The 22,444-nt window shown below is 46.1% G+C and overlaps 1 protein-coding gene across 1 annotated transcript in view; it reads left to right on the top strand.

The window, feature by feature from the left end:
• The window catches only part of LOC126426979 (poly [ADP-ribose] polymerase tankyrase-like), a 58,013-nt gene extending 38,340 nt beyond the window's left edge, over positions 1-19,673 (top strand). Inside the window, exons 2-3 of the mRNA XM_050089137.1 lie at positions 11,107-11,683; positions 19,013-19,673. Coding sequence (XP_049945094.1) covers positions 11,118-11,683; positions 19,013-19,556 — 1,110 coding nt within the window. The 5' untranslated portion in view covers positions 11,107-11,117 and the 3' untranslated portion in view covers positions 19,557-19,673. The remainder of the gene's footprint in view (positions 1-11,106; positions 11,684-19,012) is intronic.
• The last annotated feature ends 2,771 nt before the right edge of the window (positions 19,674-22,444 follow it).

Here is a 22,444-nt window from a genome sequence, read left to right as displayed (position 1 = left end):
TTCCTGATATACACTGCCTGACAAAAAAATTGAAGCATCCACAATTGGATGTCAATTTAACTTTGTACATGTATGTGCTATTGGTGGGTATAAAAATTATTTGAGTTGCAATTCTCTGTGAGAGTAGAATGGCCAGCAGAGCACATTAATGTTAGTGTTGTTATAAAAGGGACGCAAACAGGATCGGATGTTGTGTGATCAATGTGATTGACATGTAGGTGACTGTTAACAGAAGTACAAGCATGTGGAATCGGTTCCCAAATACGGGTATAATGTTACAAAGCTATGCGAAATGGAGCGAGCGTGTAATGACTGCAGTAGGAAAGGAAACTTGCCAGCGTCAGCGTATTGGGTGAGTTTAAGAAATGTGTGTACCATCTGTAAAGGCAACTGCGTACAGAACTCTAGTGCGACTCATTCTTGACAACTGCTTGAGTGGTTGGGATGGAACAGGAAATGAAATGACTAGTGGTGGTTCAAGGTACCCTCTGCCATACACCACGTAGTGGCTGGAGTGTAGATGTAGACGCCACATACTTGTGTGCGGGAGCAGTATCAGTATTGGACAGAGTTGGAGAGGAGCCTCGTTCTGATTCTCTTTGGCCAGTTGTTCAGATCTTGCAGTATCCAGATTTACGGTGCTTTCAGATTTGACAGTGGCTCGATGTCGTCTGCACGGGTATCTGAAGGCGCTCGTACTCACTGTCGAGGTACCGGTCGACCACATGTGACTACCATAAGGGAGGATAGCCATGTATACTGAGCACATTGTAACCCCTTCACAGCTGTCGCTGCAGTTTGAGAACAGGTAATGGATTCCTTGCAACTTCTGTCATCCCACACGATTGGTTGGAGATTACCAGCAGGTGGACTAGGGAATGGTCTCCCATTAACATTGTAACACTGGCAGCTGCGTTTAGAGTGGTATAAGTATTTGTGTCAGTGGTGTGAGAAACAGATGAAATTGTAAAATTGAATGGAGCTACAGCGCCCGATGGATTCCCTGTCGGACTGTGTACTGAATTTGTGGCCGAGTTAGCCTCTCTTCTAACTATAATCTATCGTCGGTGCCTCGAACAAAAACCGTGCCTAGTTCTTGGAAAAAGACACAGGTCACACCTGTCTACAAGAAGAGGAGCAGAAATGATGCACAAAACTACCATTCAATATCCTTGACATCGATTTGTTGTAGAATCTTAGAACATATTCTGAGCTGAATTATAATGAGGTATCTCGAACTGAATAACTTCCGCTGTGCCAACCGGCACGGATTTAAAAAACATTGATCGTGTAAGTGCTTCTTGATTTCTGAAAAGCATTTGACTAGGGGAAAATTACGTTTTCAGAGAAGGGCAGTGCAAATGGTCACAGGTTTGTTTAATCCGTGGGAGAGTGTCACAGAGATATCAAAGGAACTGAACTGGCAGACTGTTGAAGACATGCATAAACTATCCCGAGAAAGTCTACTAACAAAGTTTAAAGAATTCGTTTTAAATTATTACACTAGGGATATACTACAAACCCCTACGTATCGCTCACACGTGGACCTTGAGGATAAGGCAAGAATAATTACTGCATGCACAGAGGCATTCAATCAATCATTCTTCCTGCGCTCAGAATATGAGTGGAACAGGAAGAAACCCTAATACCTGGTACAATGGGATGTACCCTCTGCCACACACCTCATGGTGATTTGCAGAGTATATATGTAGATGAAGATTACTAAAGAATGGCCTCACATTGTGTTTGATGAATGATGGTTCTGCACTACTCCAGATGACAGTGGTCGAGTACGGTGCTCATCTGAGGAGAGGACCTATTCTTAACAATGCCACTGTGGTGTTACTCCTGGCATTACGATTTGGTGAGCCAGGGCTTTGCACTACAGTCATGTTTCCTCATTTAACAGAAAATCTGGGACACTTTTGCACCTCGACCGGCCTACATATTAACCTGACCTCGAATCTGTAGGAAAGATCTGGGACAATTTGGAGCACTGGGTGAAACATAGGAATCATTCATGGATTGGGTAGCTCTGTGGAATTTAATCATTGCTAAGTGACTTTGGCCTACCTGAAGAAATTTGTCGGATCTCTTCCTCACTGAATTGAAGCTGTTATAAAGGCCATATTTTCTGTTACATGGTATCAGTATGATGTGTCGTGGATGGACCAATTTTTTTCTGGTGTGCTTATTAGAGATGTAGGAATAAAGATGATTTTCTCTCTCTCTCTCTCTCTCTCTCTCTCTCTCTCTCTCTCACACACACACACACACACACACACACACACACACAGAAAGTTGATTTGATCTCTCAAAAGTGCCCTCACTGTCGGCTGTGTAAATGAACTTTCAAAGTGTATTCATATCCCCTTTCACATGTGTTCCACTCTGTGACGGTGTTCTTTCAGAAATGTGTGTGGCTTATATTGTTGTGCAATAGTATATAGTAAAAACCCAACTTAGCATCTTACAAAGCCCATTATTATTTTAGAATTAACTATGTTTTAAAAAGAATGCTCTCAAAATGTAGTCTGTTTTTAAAATAGTTCATACAAGCACCATGCGATGCCCTTGGCTGCTCAGAAACCTTCGCTGAAGTCATCCAGGTTTCAACTTGGTTGCAAGATGAGAGAGTATCTAGTGCTAAGGAACCGTGAAGGCACTGGGGCGCAATATGTCATCAGGGGAAGAAATTTCCCATTTGATGTGATTCCCTCTGTGCACAACAAGCACCAAAACTTACGAACCCAGCAGAGAAAAAACCCAGAATACAGAAGCCTCTCTTTGTGTCTCACTACAGTAGTACATATTGTGCTGCCAGATATAGAGACATGTTCAAGTATGGGGAAACGAGCTAACAGATACCTCAGCCAAGAAGGCTTGCAGGGGAGCCTATGTGACAGTGTGTGCCAGTCCCCTCCTGTTAAGTCAGAAAGTCAGAAACTCTTACAGCAGGAGTGTCTGGCAGTGAAAGACGACAAGCTACGGTCGAGGAAATGGACTGTCTGGCCGTGGTGTAGCTCACAGCATCCACTGTGACGACACAGTCACCTTGAACTCTGTGATTTGTACCCCCCTGCGGGTCCGGGGTAAGAATAGGCCCGAGGTATTCCTGCCTGTCGTAAGAGGCGACTAAAAGGAGTTTCAACCGTTTCGTCCTTCCATGAAATGATCCCCCTTGGGGTTTGACCTCCATTTTTCAAAATTCTACAGAAGTACGAGCCTTTTGGGGAAGGACACCTTACATGGTGTACCACTGGTCCTAAGTGCACTAAGACCTTGGCACTCAGCATTGCACCGGCGTTGTAACCATACCCACTATTCCTCAAATTGGGCCTAAACGCCTGATGGGTTGTCCAAGTTACGCCCATAGTGCATCTCCATCTGCACCAGCGATCATGATGGACTTTCCATGGCACCAGAAATCCAGCACGGTAGCCAGCCCGTTGTGGTGGGGTCGTCATGTACCCTCTCGGTTGTAGCCCCCTGACAACACAGGGATCGTACTGCCGATACCCGAGCTGCACCCTCCCCACGTCGGCCAGGGAGTAGATGCCCGTCTCCTTGGGGCATCAGGACTCCCGGCAATGGTCATCCTGCCAGGTGGCCCTTGCTGCGGCTGGGTGGCGCCCGTGGGGAGAGCCCCTGGTCGGAGTGGGTGGTATCGGGGCGGACGCTTCGCAGATGAAACGTCAACATGTATCAGGTCGCTCTGCGGCCGAGTCTTTCAAAAGAAAAGGTACCGTTTCTAGTTCTGGTTCTCCTGCCCTTTTCCCCTTGGCCACTCCATGGGAGGAGGGACAGGCCCGCCGGCTTGGGGCGAAGTACTTCCCCCGCTATTTGGTCTGTTCTCGAACCGATGCGGGGACGTTCGCCACCTCCAAGCCCATGTTCTTTGTTCAGCACATTGAGGACGTCTTCGGGGAAATCGAGGCTCTCAGCAAGATGCGTTCAGGGTCCGTCCTTATCAAGACCACCTCCGCCACACAGTCGGCGGCGCTCCAGGCGTGCGACCGCCTAGGGGACATCCCAGTATCCATTGTCCCACATCTGGCACTAAATAGGATGCAGGGGGTTATTTTTCATCGTGACCTCCTGCTACAATCTGATGAGGAGCTCAGGGCCAACCTGGAGCGCCGAGGCGTGCATTTCGTCCGGCGAGTCCAGCGCGGCCCCAAAGACCGTCGCATCGACACCGGGGCCTTTATCCTCGCCTTCGAGGGGGACGTTCTCCCAGAGACGGTAAAGGTGATGTGCTACCGGTGCGACGTGCGACCTTACGTCCCGCCTCCTATGCGCTGTTTTCGGTGTTTGCGCTTTGGCCACATGTCATCACGGTGTAAGGCTGAGCCCCTTTGTGGCGATTGTGGACGTCCTCTTCGTGAGGAATATACATGCACCCCACCACCTCGGTGCGTTAATTGTCCTGGCGTCCACTCGCCTAGATCCTCAGACTGCCCCGCATATCAGAAGGAGAAGAAGATACAAGAAATCAAAACTTTGGATCGGCTCTCTTATTCTGAGGCCCGGAAGAAGTACGACCGCCTCCATCCCGTGCCATTGACCACCTCGTTTGCCTCAGTTGTGTCCACTCCTTCCGCGGTATCCTCACCCCTATCCTGTCCCCCCCTCCGCCTCCTCCGCCCATCAGGGGGCTCTGCCTCCGCCTCCCAAATCCCTCCCTTCCAAATCCTCCTCCACCGTGGCCCCCGCCCCCTCTGCACCAGTGGCCACCCTTCCTCCTCCTCCTCCTCCTCCTCCTCCCCCCACGCCACCTGAGAAGCGATCCTCTTCTCAGGCGTCCATCGGGGAAATGTTCCGGACCCCAGCTTCCGAGGTCTGGTGTTCCAAAACGGACCCCGCGCGTGAGGACCTTCTTCGGGTCCAGCCCACCATCCCTGTGCCTCCTCGGCCTTCCAAGAAGGCCTCCAAGAAGAAGTCTCTATCCCCCTCTCCACCTCGGCGCGTTTCGTCTGACGCTCCAGCCGTGAGTCGCTGCTCCCGGCCGTCCTCAGTTTCGCCGGGACGCTCTGCTGCCAGGCGCTCCGCCGGCCTTTCGTCGGCAAACGATGCGGCCCGTCCTACCAACCAGGGACAGCGGCCGCAGCTGGCGAAGAGTCAATGGAACCGGATCCGCCTCCCGTCGATTGTAGCGTAGTTCCCTCGCAACCTGGCCCTCCGCGGCCGTCGAGGTGACCAGCTCTTCCCCCGTCTCGTTCCCCCAACCTTTTGACTAGCGATGGCGTTGTTTCATTGGAACATAAGAGGTATTCGATCTAATCGGGAGGAATTACAACTGCTCCTCCGCCTGCACTGTCCGCTCGTCCTTGGTCTCCAGGAAACCAAGTTGCACCCGACTGACCGTATTGCCCTTACCCACTATACCTCGGAGCGGTATGACCTCACCCCTGTGGACGGTATCCCAGCTCATGGTGGGGTCATGTTGCTCGTTCGGGACGATGTTTATTACCATCCCATCCCATTGACCACCCCACTCCAAGCAATAGCTGTCCGCATTACTCTTTCTGCTTTTACTTTTTCAGTTTGTACCATCTACACTCCACCATCATCTGCTGTTAGTCGGGCTGACATGATGCACCTGATCGTTCAGCTTCCCACGCCGTTTTTACTTCAATGCCCATCATCCCCTTTGGGGCTCTCCTGCGTCCTGTCCAAGAGCTCTTGGCGGATGTCTTCAACCATCTCAATCTTGTCTGCCTCAGTACCGGCGCCCCGACTTTCCTTTCGGACTCTACTCATACCTACTCCCACTTGGACCTCTCGATCTGTTCTGCCACTCTTGCCGGTCGGTTCGAGTGGTATGTCCTTTCTGACACCTATTCGAGCGACCACTTCCCCTGTGTCGTTCGTCTCCTGCACCACACCCCATCCCCACGTCCTTCGAGCTGGAACATACTGAAAGCCGACTGGGGACTGTACTCCTCCCTGGCGACCTTTCCGGACCACGATTTTCCCAGTTGTGACAGTCAGGTCGAATACCTCACGGCTGTTATCATCAATGCTACCGAACGTTCCATTCCTCGTACTACTTCTTCTTCACGTCGCGTTTCCGTCCCCTGGTGGAACGAGGCTTGTACGGACGCTATCCGTGCTCGACGACGTGCTTTACGCACCTTTCGCCGCCATCCTACGTTGGCGAATTGTATAGAATACAAACGACTCAGAGCGCAATGCCGTAGAGTCATCAAAGACAGCAAAAAAGCTTGTTGGGCCTCTTCCACCAGCTCCTTTAACAGTTTCACTCCCTCTTCTGTCGTTTGGGGTAGCCTGCGCCGGCTGTTGGGCATTAAGGCCCACTCCTCGGTACCTGGCCTGACCTCAGGTAATGAGGTCCTTGTTGATCCTGTGGCTGTCTCCAACGCCTTTGGCCGCTTTTTCGCGGAGGTTTCAAGCTCCGCCCATTACCATCCTGCCTTCCTTCCCAGGAAAGAGGCAGAAGAGGCTCTGCGACCTTCCTTCCACTCGCTGAATCTGGAAGATTATAATGCCCCCTTTACTATGCGGGAACTCGAACGTGCGCTTGCACTGTCCCGGTCCTCTGCTCCGGGGCCAGATGCCATTCACGTTCAGATGCTGGCACACCTTTCTCCGGCGGGCAAAAGCTTCCTTCTTCGTACCTACAATCGCGTCTGGACCGAAGGTCAAGTCCCCATGCGTTGGCGTGACGCCGTTGTTGTTCCTATACCCAAACCCGGGAAGGATAGACACCTTCCTTCTAGTTACCGCCCCATTTCTCTTACAAGCTGTGTCTGTAAGGTGATGGAGCGCATGGTTAATGCTCGGTTAGTCTGGATTCTTGAATCTCGACGACTACTTACTAATGTCCAATGCGGCTTTCGTCGCCGCCGCTCCGCTGTTGACCACCTTGTGACCCTGTCGACATTCATCATGAACAACTTTTTGCGAAGGCGCCAAACGGTAGCCGTGTTCTTCGACTTGGAGAAGGCTTATGATACCTGTTGGAGAGGAGGTATCCTCCGCACTATGCACAGGTGGGGCCTACGCAGTCGCCTGCCCCTTTTTATTGATTCCTTTTTAACGGATCGAAAGTTTAGGGTACGTGTGGGTTCCGTATTGTCTGACGTCTTCCTCCAGGAGAACGGAGTACCTCAGGGCTCCGTCTTGAGCGTAGCCCTTTTTGCCATAGCGATCAATCCAATTATGGATTGCATTCCACCTAATGTCTCAGGCTCTCTCTTTGTCGATGACTTCGCGATCTACTGCAGTGCCCAGAGAACATGCCTCCTGGAGCGCTGCCTTCAGCGTTGTCTAGACAGCCTCTACTCATGGAGCGTGGCCAATGGCTTCCGGTTCTCTGAAGAGAAGACAGTTTGTATCAACTTTTGGCGATATAAAGCGTTCCTTCCGCCATCCTTACATCTCGGTCCCGTTGTTCTCCCATTCGTGGACACAACTAAGTTTCTAGGGCTCACGTTGGACAGGAAACTGTGTTGGTCTCCACATGTCTCTTATTTGGCGGCCCGTTGTACACATTCCCTTAATGTCCTCAGAGTTCTTAGCGGTTCATCTTGGGGAGCGGATCGCACTGTCCTGCTTCGCTTGTATCGGTCCATAGTCCGATCGAAGCTGGATTATGGGAGCTTCGTCTACTCGTCCGCTCGGCCGTCCCTCTTACGCCGGCTCAACTCCATCCACCATCGGGGGATACGTCTTGCGACCGGAGCCTTCTACACTAGTCCTGTGGAGAGTCTTTATGCTGAAGCTGCCGAGTTACCATTGACCTACCGGCGCGACGTACTGCTGTGTCGGTATGCCTGCCGGCTGTTGTCTATGCCCGACCACCCCTCTCACGAGTCCTTCTTCGCCGATTCTCTCGACCGTCAGTACGGGTTGTATGTGTCTGCCCTGCTGCCCCCCGGAGTCCGCTTCCGTCGCCTTCTTCGACAATTGGATTTTGCCCTCCCTACCACCTTCAGAGAGGGTGAGAGCCCGACACCACCTTGGCTCCAGACTCCGGTTCCTATTTATCTCGACCTCAGCTCACTCCCGAAGGAGGGTACTCCGGCTGCAGTGTATTGCTCACGGTTTGTCGAACTTCGTGCTCGACTTGCCGGTCACACCTTTATTTATACCGATGGCTCCAAAACTGACGATGGTGTCGGCTGTGCCTTTGTCGTTGGGGCCGCCACCTTTAAATACCGGCTCCTCGACCAATGTTCCAGCTTTACGGCCGAGCTTTTTGCTCTCCATCAGGCCGTTCAGTATGCCCGGCGCCACCGCCATTCATCGTATGTACTCTGCTCTGACTCACTCAGTGCTCTTCAGAGCCTTGGAGCTCCCTATCCGGTCCATCCCTTGATTCAACGTATACAGCAGTCCCTCCATTCTTTCGCTAATAATGGTGGTTCTCTCAGCTTTCTGTGGGTTCCCGGACATGTAGGAGTGCCTGGGAATGAGGCTGCGGATGCTGCAGCCAAGGCTGCAGTCCTCCTGCCTCGGCCAGCCTCCCATTGTGTCCCGTCATCTGACATTCGTGGGGATGTTTGTAAGAGGCTTGTGTCGTTGTGGTGGGATGCTTGGTCATCCCTCCGAGGAAACAAGCTCCGGGCAGTAAAACCGCTCCCAACTGCTTGGACAACATCCTCCCGACCATCTCAGCGTGAGGAGGTCCTTCTGACCAGGTTGCGGATTGGGCATTGCCGGTTTAGCCACCGCTACCTGCTCTCCGGTGACCCGGTGTTTTAGCTGATGACGCTCGAGCAGCTGCTCGTATTCTGCGTTTTATAACTTTAACTGGCTTATCCAAAGACATTTAACCTTTTTACTTATTTTATCTGCATCTTTGTCAGGTACTTCTGGTGTCCCCCCATCCCCTTGAGTTTTAGCATATTCCATTTGCTCTAACACCAGTGACTGGGCGCTAATGACCTCAGCAGTTGAGCGCCCTTAAACCCTACCAAAAAAAAGAAATCTGTGATTTGTACGTTATATATAAAAGCGTCGCTTTATACCTGAATTTGTTTGGGGGCGGGGGAGGCGGGATCCCACCCACTGCAGAATATGGTTCAAAAATGGTTCAAATGGCTCTGAGCACTATGGGACTTAACATCTATGGTCATCAGTCCCCTAGAACTTAGAACTACTTAAACCTAACTAACCTAAGGACAGCACACAACACCCAGTCATCACGAGGCAGAGAAAATCCCTGACCCCGCCGGTTTATCAATGGAGAGACGTCTACAGACGTTAAAGTAACCTCTGGCGTGCCACAGGGGAGTGTTATGGGACCATTGCTTTTCACAATATATATAAATGACTTAGTAGATAGTGTCGGAAGTTCCATGCGGCTTTTCGCGGATGATGCTGTAGTATACAGAGAAGTTGCTGCATTAGAAAATTGTAGCGAAATACAGGAAGATCTGCAGCGGATAGGCACTTGGTGCAGGGAGTGGCAACTGACCCTTAACATAGACAAATGTAATATATTGCGAATACATAGAAAGAAGGACCCTTTATTGTATGATTATATGATAGCGGAACAAACACTGGTAGCAGTTACTTCTGTAAAATATCTGGGAGTATGCGTACGGAACGATGTGAAGTGGAATGATCATATAAAATTAATTGTTGGTAAGGCAGGTACCAGGTTGAGATTCATTGGGAGAGTGCTTAGAAAATGTAGTCCATCAACAAACGAGGTGGCTTACAAAACACTCGTTCGACCTATACTTGAGTATTGCTCATCAGTGTGGGATCCGTACCAGGTCGGGTTGACGGAGGAGATAGAGAAGATCCAAAGAAGAGCGGCGCGTTTCGTCACAGGGTTATTTGGTAAGTGTGATAGCATTACGGAGATGTTTAGCAAACTCGAGTGGCAGACTCTGCAAGAGAGGCGCTCTGCATCGCGGTGTAGCTTGCTCGCCAGGTTTCGAGAGGGTGCGTTTCTGGATGAGGTATCGAATATATTGCTTCCCCCTACTTATACCTCCCGAGGAGATCACGAATGTAAAATTAGAGAGATTAGAGCGCGCACGGAGGCTTTCAGACAGTCGTTCTTCCCGCGAACCATACGCGACTGGAACAGGAAAGGGAGGTAATGACAGTGGCACGTAAAGTGCCCTCCGCCACACACCGTTGGGTGGCTTGCGGAGTATCAATGTAGATGTAGATGGAATCGAACCCAGGACCCCGAGCGTGGGAAGCGAGAACGCTACCGGCAGAATATGGTACTTATGGTGTACAGTCACCTTGTACCATGTTTTAATAGTGCATTTTATCTTCGTACCAGGTGATAACACTAAATTTGACTGGTGAAGCTGACCTCTTTATTGTCTGACTGTGAGACGAGAGTAAGAAAGCATATTTGGGCCACAGCCTAAGCTCATAGGTGGGAGGTCGAGTGTCACCAAGTGGCTGGCCCATCCTCTTTTAGTTCAGTGCTCATCCAGACACATATATCTGCCTTTTGATCAGTTATTGTTTCCTCAAGCTCTTGCCTCCATTTCAAGTGTGCGTGTGTGTGTGTGTGTGTGTGTGTGTGTGTGTGTGTGTGTGTGTTTTCTGGAGGAGAGGCAGGGAAGTATTCCCCAGATCTTCCAGGGAAATATTTTTTTAATTTTAGTATCACTTTTTTTAACTTTTTAAACAGTGTAACCAAACACATCATTTAAGTGGGGCACGAACCGAAACATTCCTGTCACTGTCACACCAAAGGGGACTTCTGCTGTGTTTTCTCTCTCTGAAATAGTAAACGGTTTTTCATTATGCAGTGTTTGATAGGAAGTTTTTTCCTGGAATGAATACTGGCTCATCCGTAAGAAGCGGCTCTGGTGACAGGTCTGATGAAGGAAAATTGTTTCATCTAGTTTATACAGGCAGCACAACAGTGAATTCAGATTAATCTGAGCAGTGCTTTAGTAATGCAGTCCACAGGACAATTCAGGGTATGAAATAAATACATGAAGACAAGTAGTTGTGACCAGCACACAGACTACAATTCTGCTAAATAAGGATGAATGCTGGGAGGAGAAATACGTGTTTGTTTGATAAGAGATGTAAAGAATCTACAGATTTGCTATTTAGTAACGTTTGAAAATTAAAGTTGTGTCACGTGTGTTTCAGAAGCGATCGTAATGGCTACAACCGACACCAAGGATGGCAGTTTCGCGAGCGATATGGGTGCTCTGTTAGAATCCGGCGAGGGTGCTGACGTGACCCTGGTGGTCGGCACCTCGCAGCTGCCGGCCCACAGTTTCGTGTTAGCGGCGAGGAGCCCCGTCTTTGCTGCCACGTTCCGGAACGACACGAAAGAAGCCCGCAGTCGTCGAATCGAGATAACTGACGTGCGGGAAGCTGTGCTGAGGCAGCTGCTGCGTTTCGTGTACACCGACGAAGCTCCGCAGCTAGCGAGCATGGCAGCCGAGCTGTTGGCCGCCTCTGACAAGTACGACCTGCCGTTGCTCAAAAAGAGGTGCGAGCAGCAGCTGGCGCAGGGCCTGAGTGTGGACAACGCTGCCGCCACTGCAGTCCTAGCTGTGCTGCACTCCTGTCCGCGGCTCGAGAGTGCGGCTGTGAACTTCATAGCGAGCCATCCCGAGGTGATGATCTCTGCCAGTTGGATAAATGTGCTGCGGAGCAATGCAGAGGCCGCAGTACAAATCTGCACTCTGGCGGCGGCGGCAGCAGCACCAAACATCAGGTCTGAGCAGCATTGTGTGTGTGTGTGTGTGTGTGTGTGTGTGTGTGTGTGTGTGTGTAAAAAAGGCAAAAAAATTCCCTGTACTCATCACATGTGGGTTTTTTAGGTCAGAGAATTCCCTCCCTAGGTACGACAAGACGCCTCCTGAGACGCGGCAAGGTTGAAACAGTTAACGCGGAACAGGGAATTGGCGATCATAAAGCGGTTACTGCATCGATGCTTTTAGCCGTAAATAGAAATATTAAAAAAGGTAGGAAGATATTTCTGTTTAGCAAAAGTGACAAAAAGCAGATTTCAGAGTATCTGTTTTAAGTACAGATAGTGTTGAGTATCAGTGGACAAAGTTCAAAATCATCATACAATATGCGTTAGATGAGTATGTGCCAAGCAAGATCGTAAGATATGGGAAAGAGCCACCATGGTACAACAACAGAGTTAGAAAACTGCTGCGGAAGCAAAGGGAACTTCACAGCAAACATAAACATAGCCAACGCCTTGCAGACAAACAAAAATCATGCGAAGCGAAATGTAGTGTGAGGAGGGCCATGCGAGAGGTGTTCAATGAATTCGAATGTAAAGTTCTATGTACTGACTTGGCAGAAAATCCTAAGAAATTTTGGTCTTATGTCAAAGCAGTAGGGTGGATCAAAACAAAATGTCCAGACACTCTGACCAAAATGGTACTGAAACAGAGGATGACAGACTAAAGGCCGAAATGCTAAATGTCTTTTTCCAAAGCTGTTTCACAGAGGAAGACTGCACTGTAGTTCCTTCTCTAGATTGTCGCACAGATGACAAAATGGTAGATATCGAAATAGACGACAAAGGGATAGAGAAACAATTAAAATGGCTCAAAAGATGAAAGGCTGCTAGACCTGATGGATACCAGTTCGATTTTACACAGAGTACGTGAAGGAACTTGCCCCCCTTCTTGCAGCAGTCTAGAAGAGTGTAGCATTCCAAAGGATTGGAAAAGGGCACAGGTTATCCCCGTTTTCAAGAAGGGATTGTGCAGAACTATAGACTTATATCTCTAATGTCGATCAGTTGTAGAATTTTGGAACACATATTGTGTTAGAGTGCAATGACTTTTCTGGAAACTAGAAATCTACTCTGCAGGAATCAGCATGGGTTTCAAAAAAGACGATTGTGTGAAGCTCAGCTCGCGCTATTCATCCACGAGACTCAGAGGGCCATAGACACGGGTTCCCAGGTAGATGCCGTGTTTCTTGACTTCCGCAAGGCGTTCGATACAGTTCCCCACAGTCGTTTAATGAACAAAGTAAAAGCATATGGACTATCAGACCAATTGTGTGATTGGATTGAAGAGTTCCTAGATAACAGAACGCAGCATGTCATTCTTAATTGAGAGAAGGCTTCCAAAGTAAGAGTGATTTTTAGGTGTGCCGCAGGGGAGTGTTGTTGGACCGTTGCTATTCACAATATACATAAATGACCTTGCGGATGACATCGGAAGTTCACTGAGGCTTTTTGCGGATGATGCTGTGGTATATCGAGAGGTTGTAACAATGAAAAATTGCACTGAAAATCAGGCAGGAGGATCTGCAGCGAATTGACGCATGGTGCAGGGAATGGCAATTGAATATCAATGTAAACGAGTGTAATGTGCTGTGAATAAATAGAAAGAAAGATCCTTTATCATTTAGCAGGTCAGCAATTCCATAAATTATCTGGGAGTAGGCATTAGGAATGATTTAAAGTGGAATGACTATATAAAATTAATCGTCGGTAAAGCAGATGCCAGACTGAGATTCATCGGAAGAATCCTAAGGATATGCAATCCGAAAACAAAGGAAGTAGGTTACAGTACGCTTGTTCGCCCACTGCTTGAATACTGCTCAGCAGTGTGGGAACCGTACCAGATAGGGTTGATAGAAGATATAGAGAAGATCCAACGGAGAGCAGCGCGCTTTGTTACAGGATCATTTAGTAATCGCAAAAGCGTTACGGAGATGATAGATAAACTCCAGTGGAAGACTCTGCAGGAGAGACGCTCAGTAGCTCGGTACGGGCTTTTGTTGAAGTTTCGAGAACATACCTTCACCAAGGAGTTAAGCAGTATATTGCTCCCTCCTACATATATCTTGCGAAGAGACTGTGAGGATAAAATCAGAGAGATTAGAGCCCACACAGAGGCGTACTGACAATCCTTCTTTCCACGAACAATACGAGACTGGAATAGAAGAGAGAACTGATAGAGGTACTCGAGATACCCTCTGCCACACACCGTCAGGTGGCTTGCGGAGTATGGATGTAGATGATCTAGTTGCTTGGTAACATTAACTAATTACTTGGTTGAACACTATTTGCCCTCGAGGTGATCATCTGTAGCCCTTGAACTATTATCAGAGGGCATTATAGGCAGGAAGACAGTACTACTCCATCTGCAGCTCCTTCAAAGCTTTCACAGATGGCTTCCGCAGTGTGTTCTCGGTGGTAGTATATGTTTCGTTATCTTTAAAATTAACTATGATGGAATGAGAGTGCTCTGTTTTAAATCCACTGGACTCATCTGGAAGGAGTGAATTTAAGTCCCTGTTTGGCTGTTTATGTTGACCACTGGTGACAAATGTTTGAGAAAGTTTATTTATAAGGCCTTCAGTCGCTCTCTTGCTCCCAAATGGGATTCTCGTGAGGATGTGCTCTGACGATTTTGTCATTGTTGTGACACTAAAAACTCATTCCCATTTGTTAACAGTGGCATTGTAGGTGCTTTGTGTAATAAATCAGTGACTCATTTGCTTGTATTGTTACTTGTGTTCTTCAAAATTTGGGAATGATCTAAAAAAAATTGCATAATATTTTGGTTCTCTGTTTGGACAGTGTTATTTCATTTCATAGAATTATACGTCTGTAGGATTGACTGTCGTGAGAAATTATGTGCGTAAGCCAGAAGAACAGAATAAATTTTCATTTGGCAATGGAGGGATTAAAACTATGTGCCAGAGTGGGACTCCACCCAGAACCTGTGCCTTTTGTGGGAAAACGCTGTTTCTGACTGAGCTAGTTAGGTATTGACTCATTAACAGCTCTCAAAGCTGTGGCAGTTTTAATCTACCGGGAAGTTTCAAACTGTTGCACATTCCACTGCACATTCTGGACGCAGTCCCTTAGGTTGTAGCTAAGCCATTGCTATACAGTATGCTTTCTTCCAGGAGCGCTAGTACCGTCAGGTATGCCTCACAACTTCTGTGAAACTAGGGAGGTAGATGATGTTCCAGTGGAGGTATAGTTGTGAGGGCGTGTTGGAAAATGCAAAGGTGCTGTATTCAAGTCTCAGTCTAGCACACAGGTTTAATCTGCCAGGAAGTTTCAAGCAGTCAGATGAAGGTCAGCATGCAGAAATGGCTGAGATAGTGACAAGGAGTAGATGCTGATGTAGGTTGGTGGAAGTCAGTAATATTCCTTTGTCATCGAGTTTTGTCTTGCTTAATTACATCTGTGCCTATGTTTCTAGGAACCTAGACACGTTCTCTTACTTCAGTGTTGTTGGCTCCCACATTGCTGCTGCAGTCATCAACTGAACGGTACATGCTTGACAGTTCTGCCCTTCATCTCACTGTAATTTTTTGTTTTCGAATTTTTTGTGATCTTTTGAGTGGTGAAGGTGGTCAAGGAACAGTTGTAAAGTTTGTTAATGAGACGTGTGACTGACATGTCATGTACAGTTTCTGTGTGAGGGTAATATCTGTTCTACACAAGTCTACAAGTCTAGTGCAATATTAATCTTTTTGTCATTGTTATTGTTTCTTGAAGTTGCCTCGAAAGTGTCAATAAGTGCCAATATGTTTTTAACCTTACCATGCCACTGCAGTTTACTACATTACTTATTGTGTTCTAGCTGTTGCCTGCAGATGTGCGTGCATATCACCAGCACCATCACTGCCCAATAAACGAGCAAGCGCCGCATCACACTCTTCGGGGTCGATTTATTTTTCTTGCTTTTAGGGATTGATTTTTTTTTTTTTTTAAGTAGCATACGTTCATCCTCAGCGTTCAAGCTGTCTCCAAAACCAAACGTCATCCAGATCTTCAACTTTTGTACTCCTGTCTTCCTTAGTTGCATGTAATATTATGGTATACTGATTATTTTTATTTTTTGGACTGTCTGACTACTACTGAATCAAACACAATTTTCATGCCATACGCGTTTAGCCTTTATTCTCTGCAAGGAATCTTCAGTGGCCTGGAATATGTACATATTTTTTACTATTTAGTTTACATTTTGGGGCAATGTACCTATAGGTTATAAACTGTTTTGGTGGTTGCCAGAATGAGATTTTCACTCTGTAGTGGAGTGTGCACTGATATGAAACTTCCTGGCAGATTAAAACTGTGTGCCAGATCAAGACTCGAACTCGGGACCTTTGCCTTTCGTGGGCAATTGCTCAGCCATCCGAGCTACCCAAGCATGACTCACGCCCCATCTTCACAGCTTCACTTCTGCCAGTACCTCGTTTGGAAGGTAGGAGACAAGGTACTGGCAGAAGTGAAGCTGTAAGGACGGGGCGCGAGTCGTGCTTGGGTAGCTCAGTCGGTAGAGCACTTGCCCGCGAAAGGCAAAGGTCCCGAGTTCGAGTCTCGGTCCGGCACACAGTTTTAATCTGCCAGGAAGTTTCAGTTCTGGTGGTTGGTTTTTGTTATGATGTAATAATATTTTAAATTCTACTTACAGGTTGAGCATACAATTTTCTACATATTACGTTTCTATTCCATTTTTGGTGTTGATCCTTTTCTTATAATTGCCACTTTGGGTTTTTTCCACATTTCGCAGCACTAGGAACTGAACACCTAAATATCGGGATGCAAGGTTTTGCTTTGTGTTGCCAATTGTCGGATGTTGTTGCCAAAGATTGAATGTTATTGTCAACTTTTGAGCGTAATTTTTGAAGTATTTGTGATCTGATTGCATGCACACATTCAATCGTTGGCAATAACATCTAGCATTTGGCAACACAAACCAAAACATTGCACCAAAACAAGTGTTCAATTCCTAGTGCTGTGAAATCTGGAAAAAAAACCAAAGTGGCAATTATAAGGAGAGGAACAGCACCAACAATGGAACAGAAACGTAATATGTAGAAAATCATCTGTGGAACCTGTAAGTAGAATTTAAAATATTAATAATCATAGCAAAAACAACCACCAGAACTGTTAATAACCTATAGGAACATTGTCCCAGAATGTAAACTAAATAGTATAAAATATGTACATATTCCAGGCCACTGAAGATGCCCTGCAGAGAACAAAGGCAAAACGCGTATGGCACGAAAATGGTTTCAGTAAGATGTAGTCAGACAGTCCAAAAAGTAAAAATTATCAATATACTGTAATTTTCATCAAAATCACTTCACCAGTTTAGTTACAAAAGTTTAATCAATAAAGATACTTTTTCATTTAATATTATTAGTATGGAAGTATGAATTAAACACGTTGACAATTGAATGAGGGCTATCCACAAAGAACATTACGTTTTGGAATTAAAAATAAATAAAGTATTGGAAATTTTTTTTATTATACAGATGAAAGCCACACTTAAATTCTACTTTTCTACATAGTTGCCATTTAAATTAAGGCACTTATCGTAGCGATGGATGAGCTCGGAAATTCCGTGGTCGTCGCATCTGCAGTGACGAGCAGTCCCCTCTAAATATACTGAGGGTCTCACTTCACTGGCCGTAATTATCCTCCCACCCTTGGACAAAAACAAATCTGCCCTGCCTTATCTTTCCAGTCTCCCACCACCTCCCAAACTCCCACAGTCCGGCCACAGAGGGGCGTTCCCCTCGTAACTCAGTACCGTCCGGCACTGGAGCAAACGAATTACATTCTCTGCCAGGGCTTTGATTGCCTTTCGTCGTGCCCCAAAATGAGAAATGTCCTGCCCACTATCCTTCCCACCCCTCCTACCATGGTATTCCGCCGTCCTCCGACCCTACACAATATACTCATCCATCCTTAAATGACCCCTGCTCCCAATCCCTTACCTCGTGTCTCATACCCCTGTAATAGACCTAGATGCAAGACCTGTCCCATACATCCTCCTACCACCACCTACTCCAGTCCGGTCACTAACAAAGGCAGGGCTACCTGTGAAACCAGTCATGTGATCTACAAGCTAAGCTGCAACCACTGTGCTGCATTCTATGCAGGCCCGACAACCGACAATCTGTCTATCCGCATGAACGGCAATCAACAAAACTGTGGCCGAATAATAAGTGGACCACCCTGTAGCTGAACACGCTGCCGAACGTGATATCCCTCATCTCAATGACTGCTTCACAGCCTGTGCCATACGGATCCTTTCCACCAACACCAGCATTTCTGAATTGCACAGGTGGGAACTTTCCCTGCAATACATCCTATGTTCCCGTAACCCTCCTGGCCTCGACCTTTATCAGTCGCTGTCCTCAACCATCCAGAGCCCCCTCCCTGTTCCCATTCCAGCACTACACAGCCGTCATTTCACCGCTACACCCAGTCTTTTAATTTCTTTTATTTTTAGTTCTCTCCTTTCCGCTACTTACCCCCTCTCCTACCTCCGCATCTTCTCTCCTGCCCTCTGTCTACTGTCCCCCACTCTCCCCATAATATCCCTCCCCCTCCCCGCCCCAGCCTCCTCCTTACCCCCACCCAGTCTCCACTCCCATCATGCACTGGTGCTGCTGGTCGCAGTGTAGTTTCAGCTCTCTGAGACTGCAGACGCGTGTGCAAGTTGCGCTTGCGTGAGTGTGCGTGTGTGTATGTGTGTGTACTGCTGACAAAGGCCTTAATGGCCGAAAGCTATGATTGTGTGAATCTTTTTATTGTGCCTATCGCAGCTCAGCATCTCCGCTATATGGTGAGTAGCAACTTTCCTTCTCTCGTATTGTTACATTCCGTCCTGGATTTTCTATTGTTTGACATGCTTATGTATAATGTTTGTATGCAAGTACGGATTAAACACATTTAGGATTGTGTTAGCGTTGTATTTGTTATGTTGAATCAAACAATAAAAGTCTTTTCACAAATATGATAAAGCTCAAAAATTGAAGAGTAAATAGTTTGTCCAAAGAGTGCTTGTTGCTCCATATTTTGCATTATATGCTTCAAGTCAGTAAATATCTTGTACTACACGTGTTCTAATGTAGCCTTTATTCTTCCTCAGCATTCCAGCTATCTCCGTGCCAAATTTCATCCCACTCGGTTCAGCAGTTTAGTTGTGAAGCGTGACAGACAGTGTTACTTTCGCATTTGTAACATCGGTAATAATTACACGTGCCGTATCGCCAGTGTAGAGAATTGTGCTAACTGTCTTGTATTTTGCAGGACTTCGTCTGTGAAGCAGACTTCACCTGTGAACCAGACACAGAACATGGCAGCAAGGCTGACAGAGGCAGCTAGATGTGGCAGAGTGGATGAGCTGCAGAACCTGCTGGCCGAAGGTGCACCAGTTGATGCGAGAGATACCAGTGGGTTTACAGCCCTGCACCTGGCAGTGATGAACACTGGTAAAAGTAAGTTGTTTGGGTTGGACACAGCCTCAGATGTGGGACTGCGCACTGTCAAGTGTCTGCTGAATGCGGGGGCAAATGTCAATGCGGAAGACTCGAACAAGCAGACACCTCTGCACCTGGCTGCTTATCGAGGTGATTTGAAGATCCTGTGGGTGCTGCTAACATCGCCAGTGCAGTTAAATGCCCGCGATCGTTGGGGGAAAACGCCACTCCACTGGGCTGCCACCAAAAAGAACAACGAAGTGACGAGGATGCTGCTGCTTGCCGGAGCAGACAAGAAGGCGAGGGATGGAGAAGGTTTTACCCCGGAAGATATGGCGAACTCGTCCACTAAAAACTTATTCAGTGTGTATTGAATGTTGTGTAAATAAGCTTTCTGCTTTTGTACCTCTTAAATTTTGTGAAAATGAGTAATTTAAGTCTACTTTTCCAGTTGTATCAAAGAAAACTTTCTAATAAAATATTTTGCAGGATTTCTACTCCATTGACTGCCTTCCGGGGGGGTAGCTGCTATTAATGTAGTGATGAAATTAACAATGAAATGAATACCCGTAGCTGCATACAGGCGTCACTACATGTCGATGGGGACAGTTGAAAATGCGTGGCCCGACCTGGACTCGAACCCGGGATCTCGTGCTTACGTGGCAGACGCCCTATCCGTCTGAGCCACCGAGGGCACGGAGGGTAGTGCGACTGCAGGGACTTGTGTCTGGCACGCTTCCTGTGAAACCCACATTCCCATCTCACATCTTCATATATAAATAATGTAGTGACAGTTTTGTTGTTACCCTCGACACTGTGAAACTAATTTGTTAATCACCATTAATTGTATGAATTTGCAATTCTGTGGCATTTATAATCAATATTTATGTGCTGGGTGCACCGGTTACAGGAATGTAATTACTTTTCGTTAAAGTAATCTGTTTTATTTATGAAGTGATTTGTTTTGGGCCATGCAACTCTACCAATCCGTGTGTGGTTAGTCAGGGATTCTTCACACACTGTTCTGTCCTTATCTAAGTACTTATTTTAATGCTGAAGCATGTTACTTTGGATATGCAGAAGAGATCAGGACTTACATTTATGTCTTCAAAGGGTTCCAGAGGTCAATGCAATGCTTCATCAAACACTAGTGATGAGATGTCAAATTAGTAAGCGTATTGTGATCAGTGATGTAGTTCAGTTTAGTTCTAACAGGTAGTCTACCATAGAAAAGATGGTATTCTATTTTGTGCTGGTATATTGCAGTGCCTGATGCTCTTTGTATATTTAGCTCCTTTTGAATCATCAATTTTTTCTTGAGGAAAGTTCAGTTGATTGAAGTGCAGTACGAGACATCTGTCAACAGCATGCTAGAAGTTGGATATTTTTCTAGTACACAGCATACTGTTATCTCCATTTCCTTAGCTGATAGGAAATACAGATGATATATTCACTTGCCACTCAGAAAGTCACACTAATGTATATATCTTGATGAAATTTTGCACTTTGCACAAGTGACGTGCAAGATAAGAGGAAGATCAATGTCTACATAAGATTTTTGTAATCTGACTTGAAACATATATGTATATAATGTATAACATATTTACCCAATTATAAGACAAAGTTTTTCCCAAATTCATTGTTAAAAAAAATACAGGGTCATCTTATTTTTGCAGATTAAACTGTTGCTCCTGAGGTCAACATTTTTATGTTGTTTAGTAGAGTATATAGGTGTAGGCATACATTTTTCGGGGGCTTTCTTACATTTAGAGGTGAAGCTGTGGTTATTGAGGTAAGTGCAGATTTATTTTAAAGAATAGGAAACAATACTTGCGTTCCAACACTCTTGATATTTTCCGGTACACTGAAGTGCTTGATACAGGATTGATGTTGCTCAAATAATCATGCAACGCTGAAATCTGTGGCGCTACTGCAAGAGATATGCAAGAAGTTATGAAGTAGCCACTACAGCAGTCTACTGTTCTGACTAAAATTTCAGTTTTGTGAGACACACGAGGAAGTAGCATTAAATTCTATCGTCTCACAAATTTTTGTCATATTTCAACAAATTTGCAGTAAGGTATTCATACGTGCACGCATAACATGTACGAACATTAATGCCGCTCTTTGAGTAAAGGTAACATTCAAAAACGGAAATGTTGTCCTTCAAAAAATATTAGTTAATTCAGAACTCAGACCAGTATTTTATTTTGCTATGAGAGGCTGTAGTGATTTACTTACTGGGTTGCAAATGAGAAATTCGGTCACTGTTAGTGTATTAGAATACCATTTAAACATGCCACGGAATTTGGAAGGCAAATAGTGACCCCAGCTCGGCTGAAAGCTAGGACGATAGCAGGGAGGGTTGCGTTGAGCGGGCAGCAAATTTCGTAGTGTTGCCAACCGTGGGAATCCGTGCCACATACTTTGGCTTTTATGAACATCATTTTTATACCACATTTAAACTGCGTTTGCCTGAATCCATTTGTAGTCAGAATCAAACTGACTTAAAATTTGACAAATACTAACAATAGTATTCATTTCTCCAGGAGACTGTAAAAGCCTGGATAGTGGCCAGTGGTGTATTTGTGTGTTGCAATGTTATTGACACTCACCATGATGTATGACTAGAATGAAAGGGGATGTCCAGTTAGTTCCATACGGGAAATGATAGTGCGTCAGGTGGGTGATATGGTTGGAAGCAAGAAAGAAAGTAAGCAAAATCTGATAGATATTTGGGGAAAAAAAACAGCTGTGTTCTCAGGTCCCACCTCAAAGACAATGTCAGAAAGAGCAACACATTAAGAAGAAACAGCCAAATGTTTGTGACAAAGAAAATATTAATTTCACAGCTGTGCTATTAGGAGGATGATAATGATTAAAAATAATGATACCATTGACTAAAGAGTTTGCAAGCAAAAAAGGTAGACCATTTCTTTTCATTTATTTTACTTGTAGTATTGTCAAAATGTAGACAGTCAATACATGGCATAAGTTTAGAATAGGTATGATGTTAACTTTTTGGCAGATACTTTGCCAGTAAAACCGGGTATAATTTTGAGTAGTCAGAATATCTAAAAACTAATTTTTTTCTCAAGGAGCCTCATAAAAAAAACATCGCCTTGTATTCAGGGCCGTCTTAATTATTTGCCGATTTATTTCAGTTTCTATATGATCCCCAAATGGACAATTGGGCAGACACAGGTTATATATTTTGTAATGTACACAATATATAAATACATATATGAATTATAAAAATGTA

This window comes from Schistocerca serialis, chromosome 11 (assembly GCF_023864345.2).
Source record: "Schistocerca serialis cubense isolate TAMUIC-IGC-003099 chromosome 11, iqSchSeri2.2, whole genome shotgun sequence".
Lineage (NCBI taxonomy): Eukaryota > Metazoa > Arthropoda > Insecta > Orthoptera > Acrididae > Schistocerca > Schistocerca serialis.
This window is presented reverse-complemented; position numbering and strand designations above follow the sequence as displayed.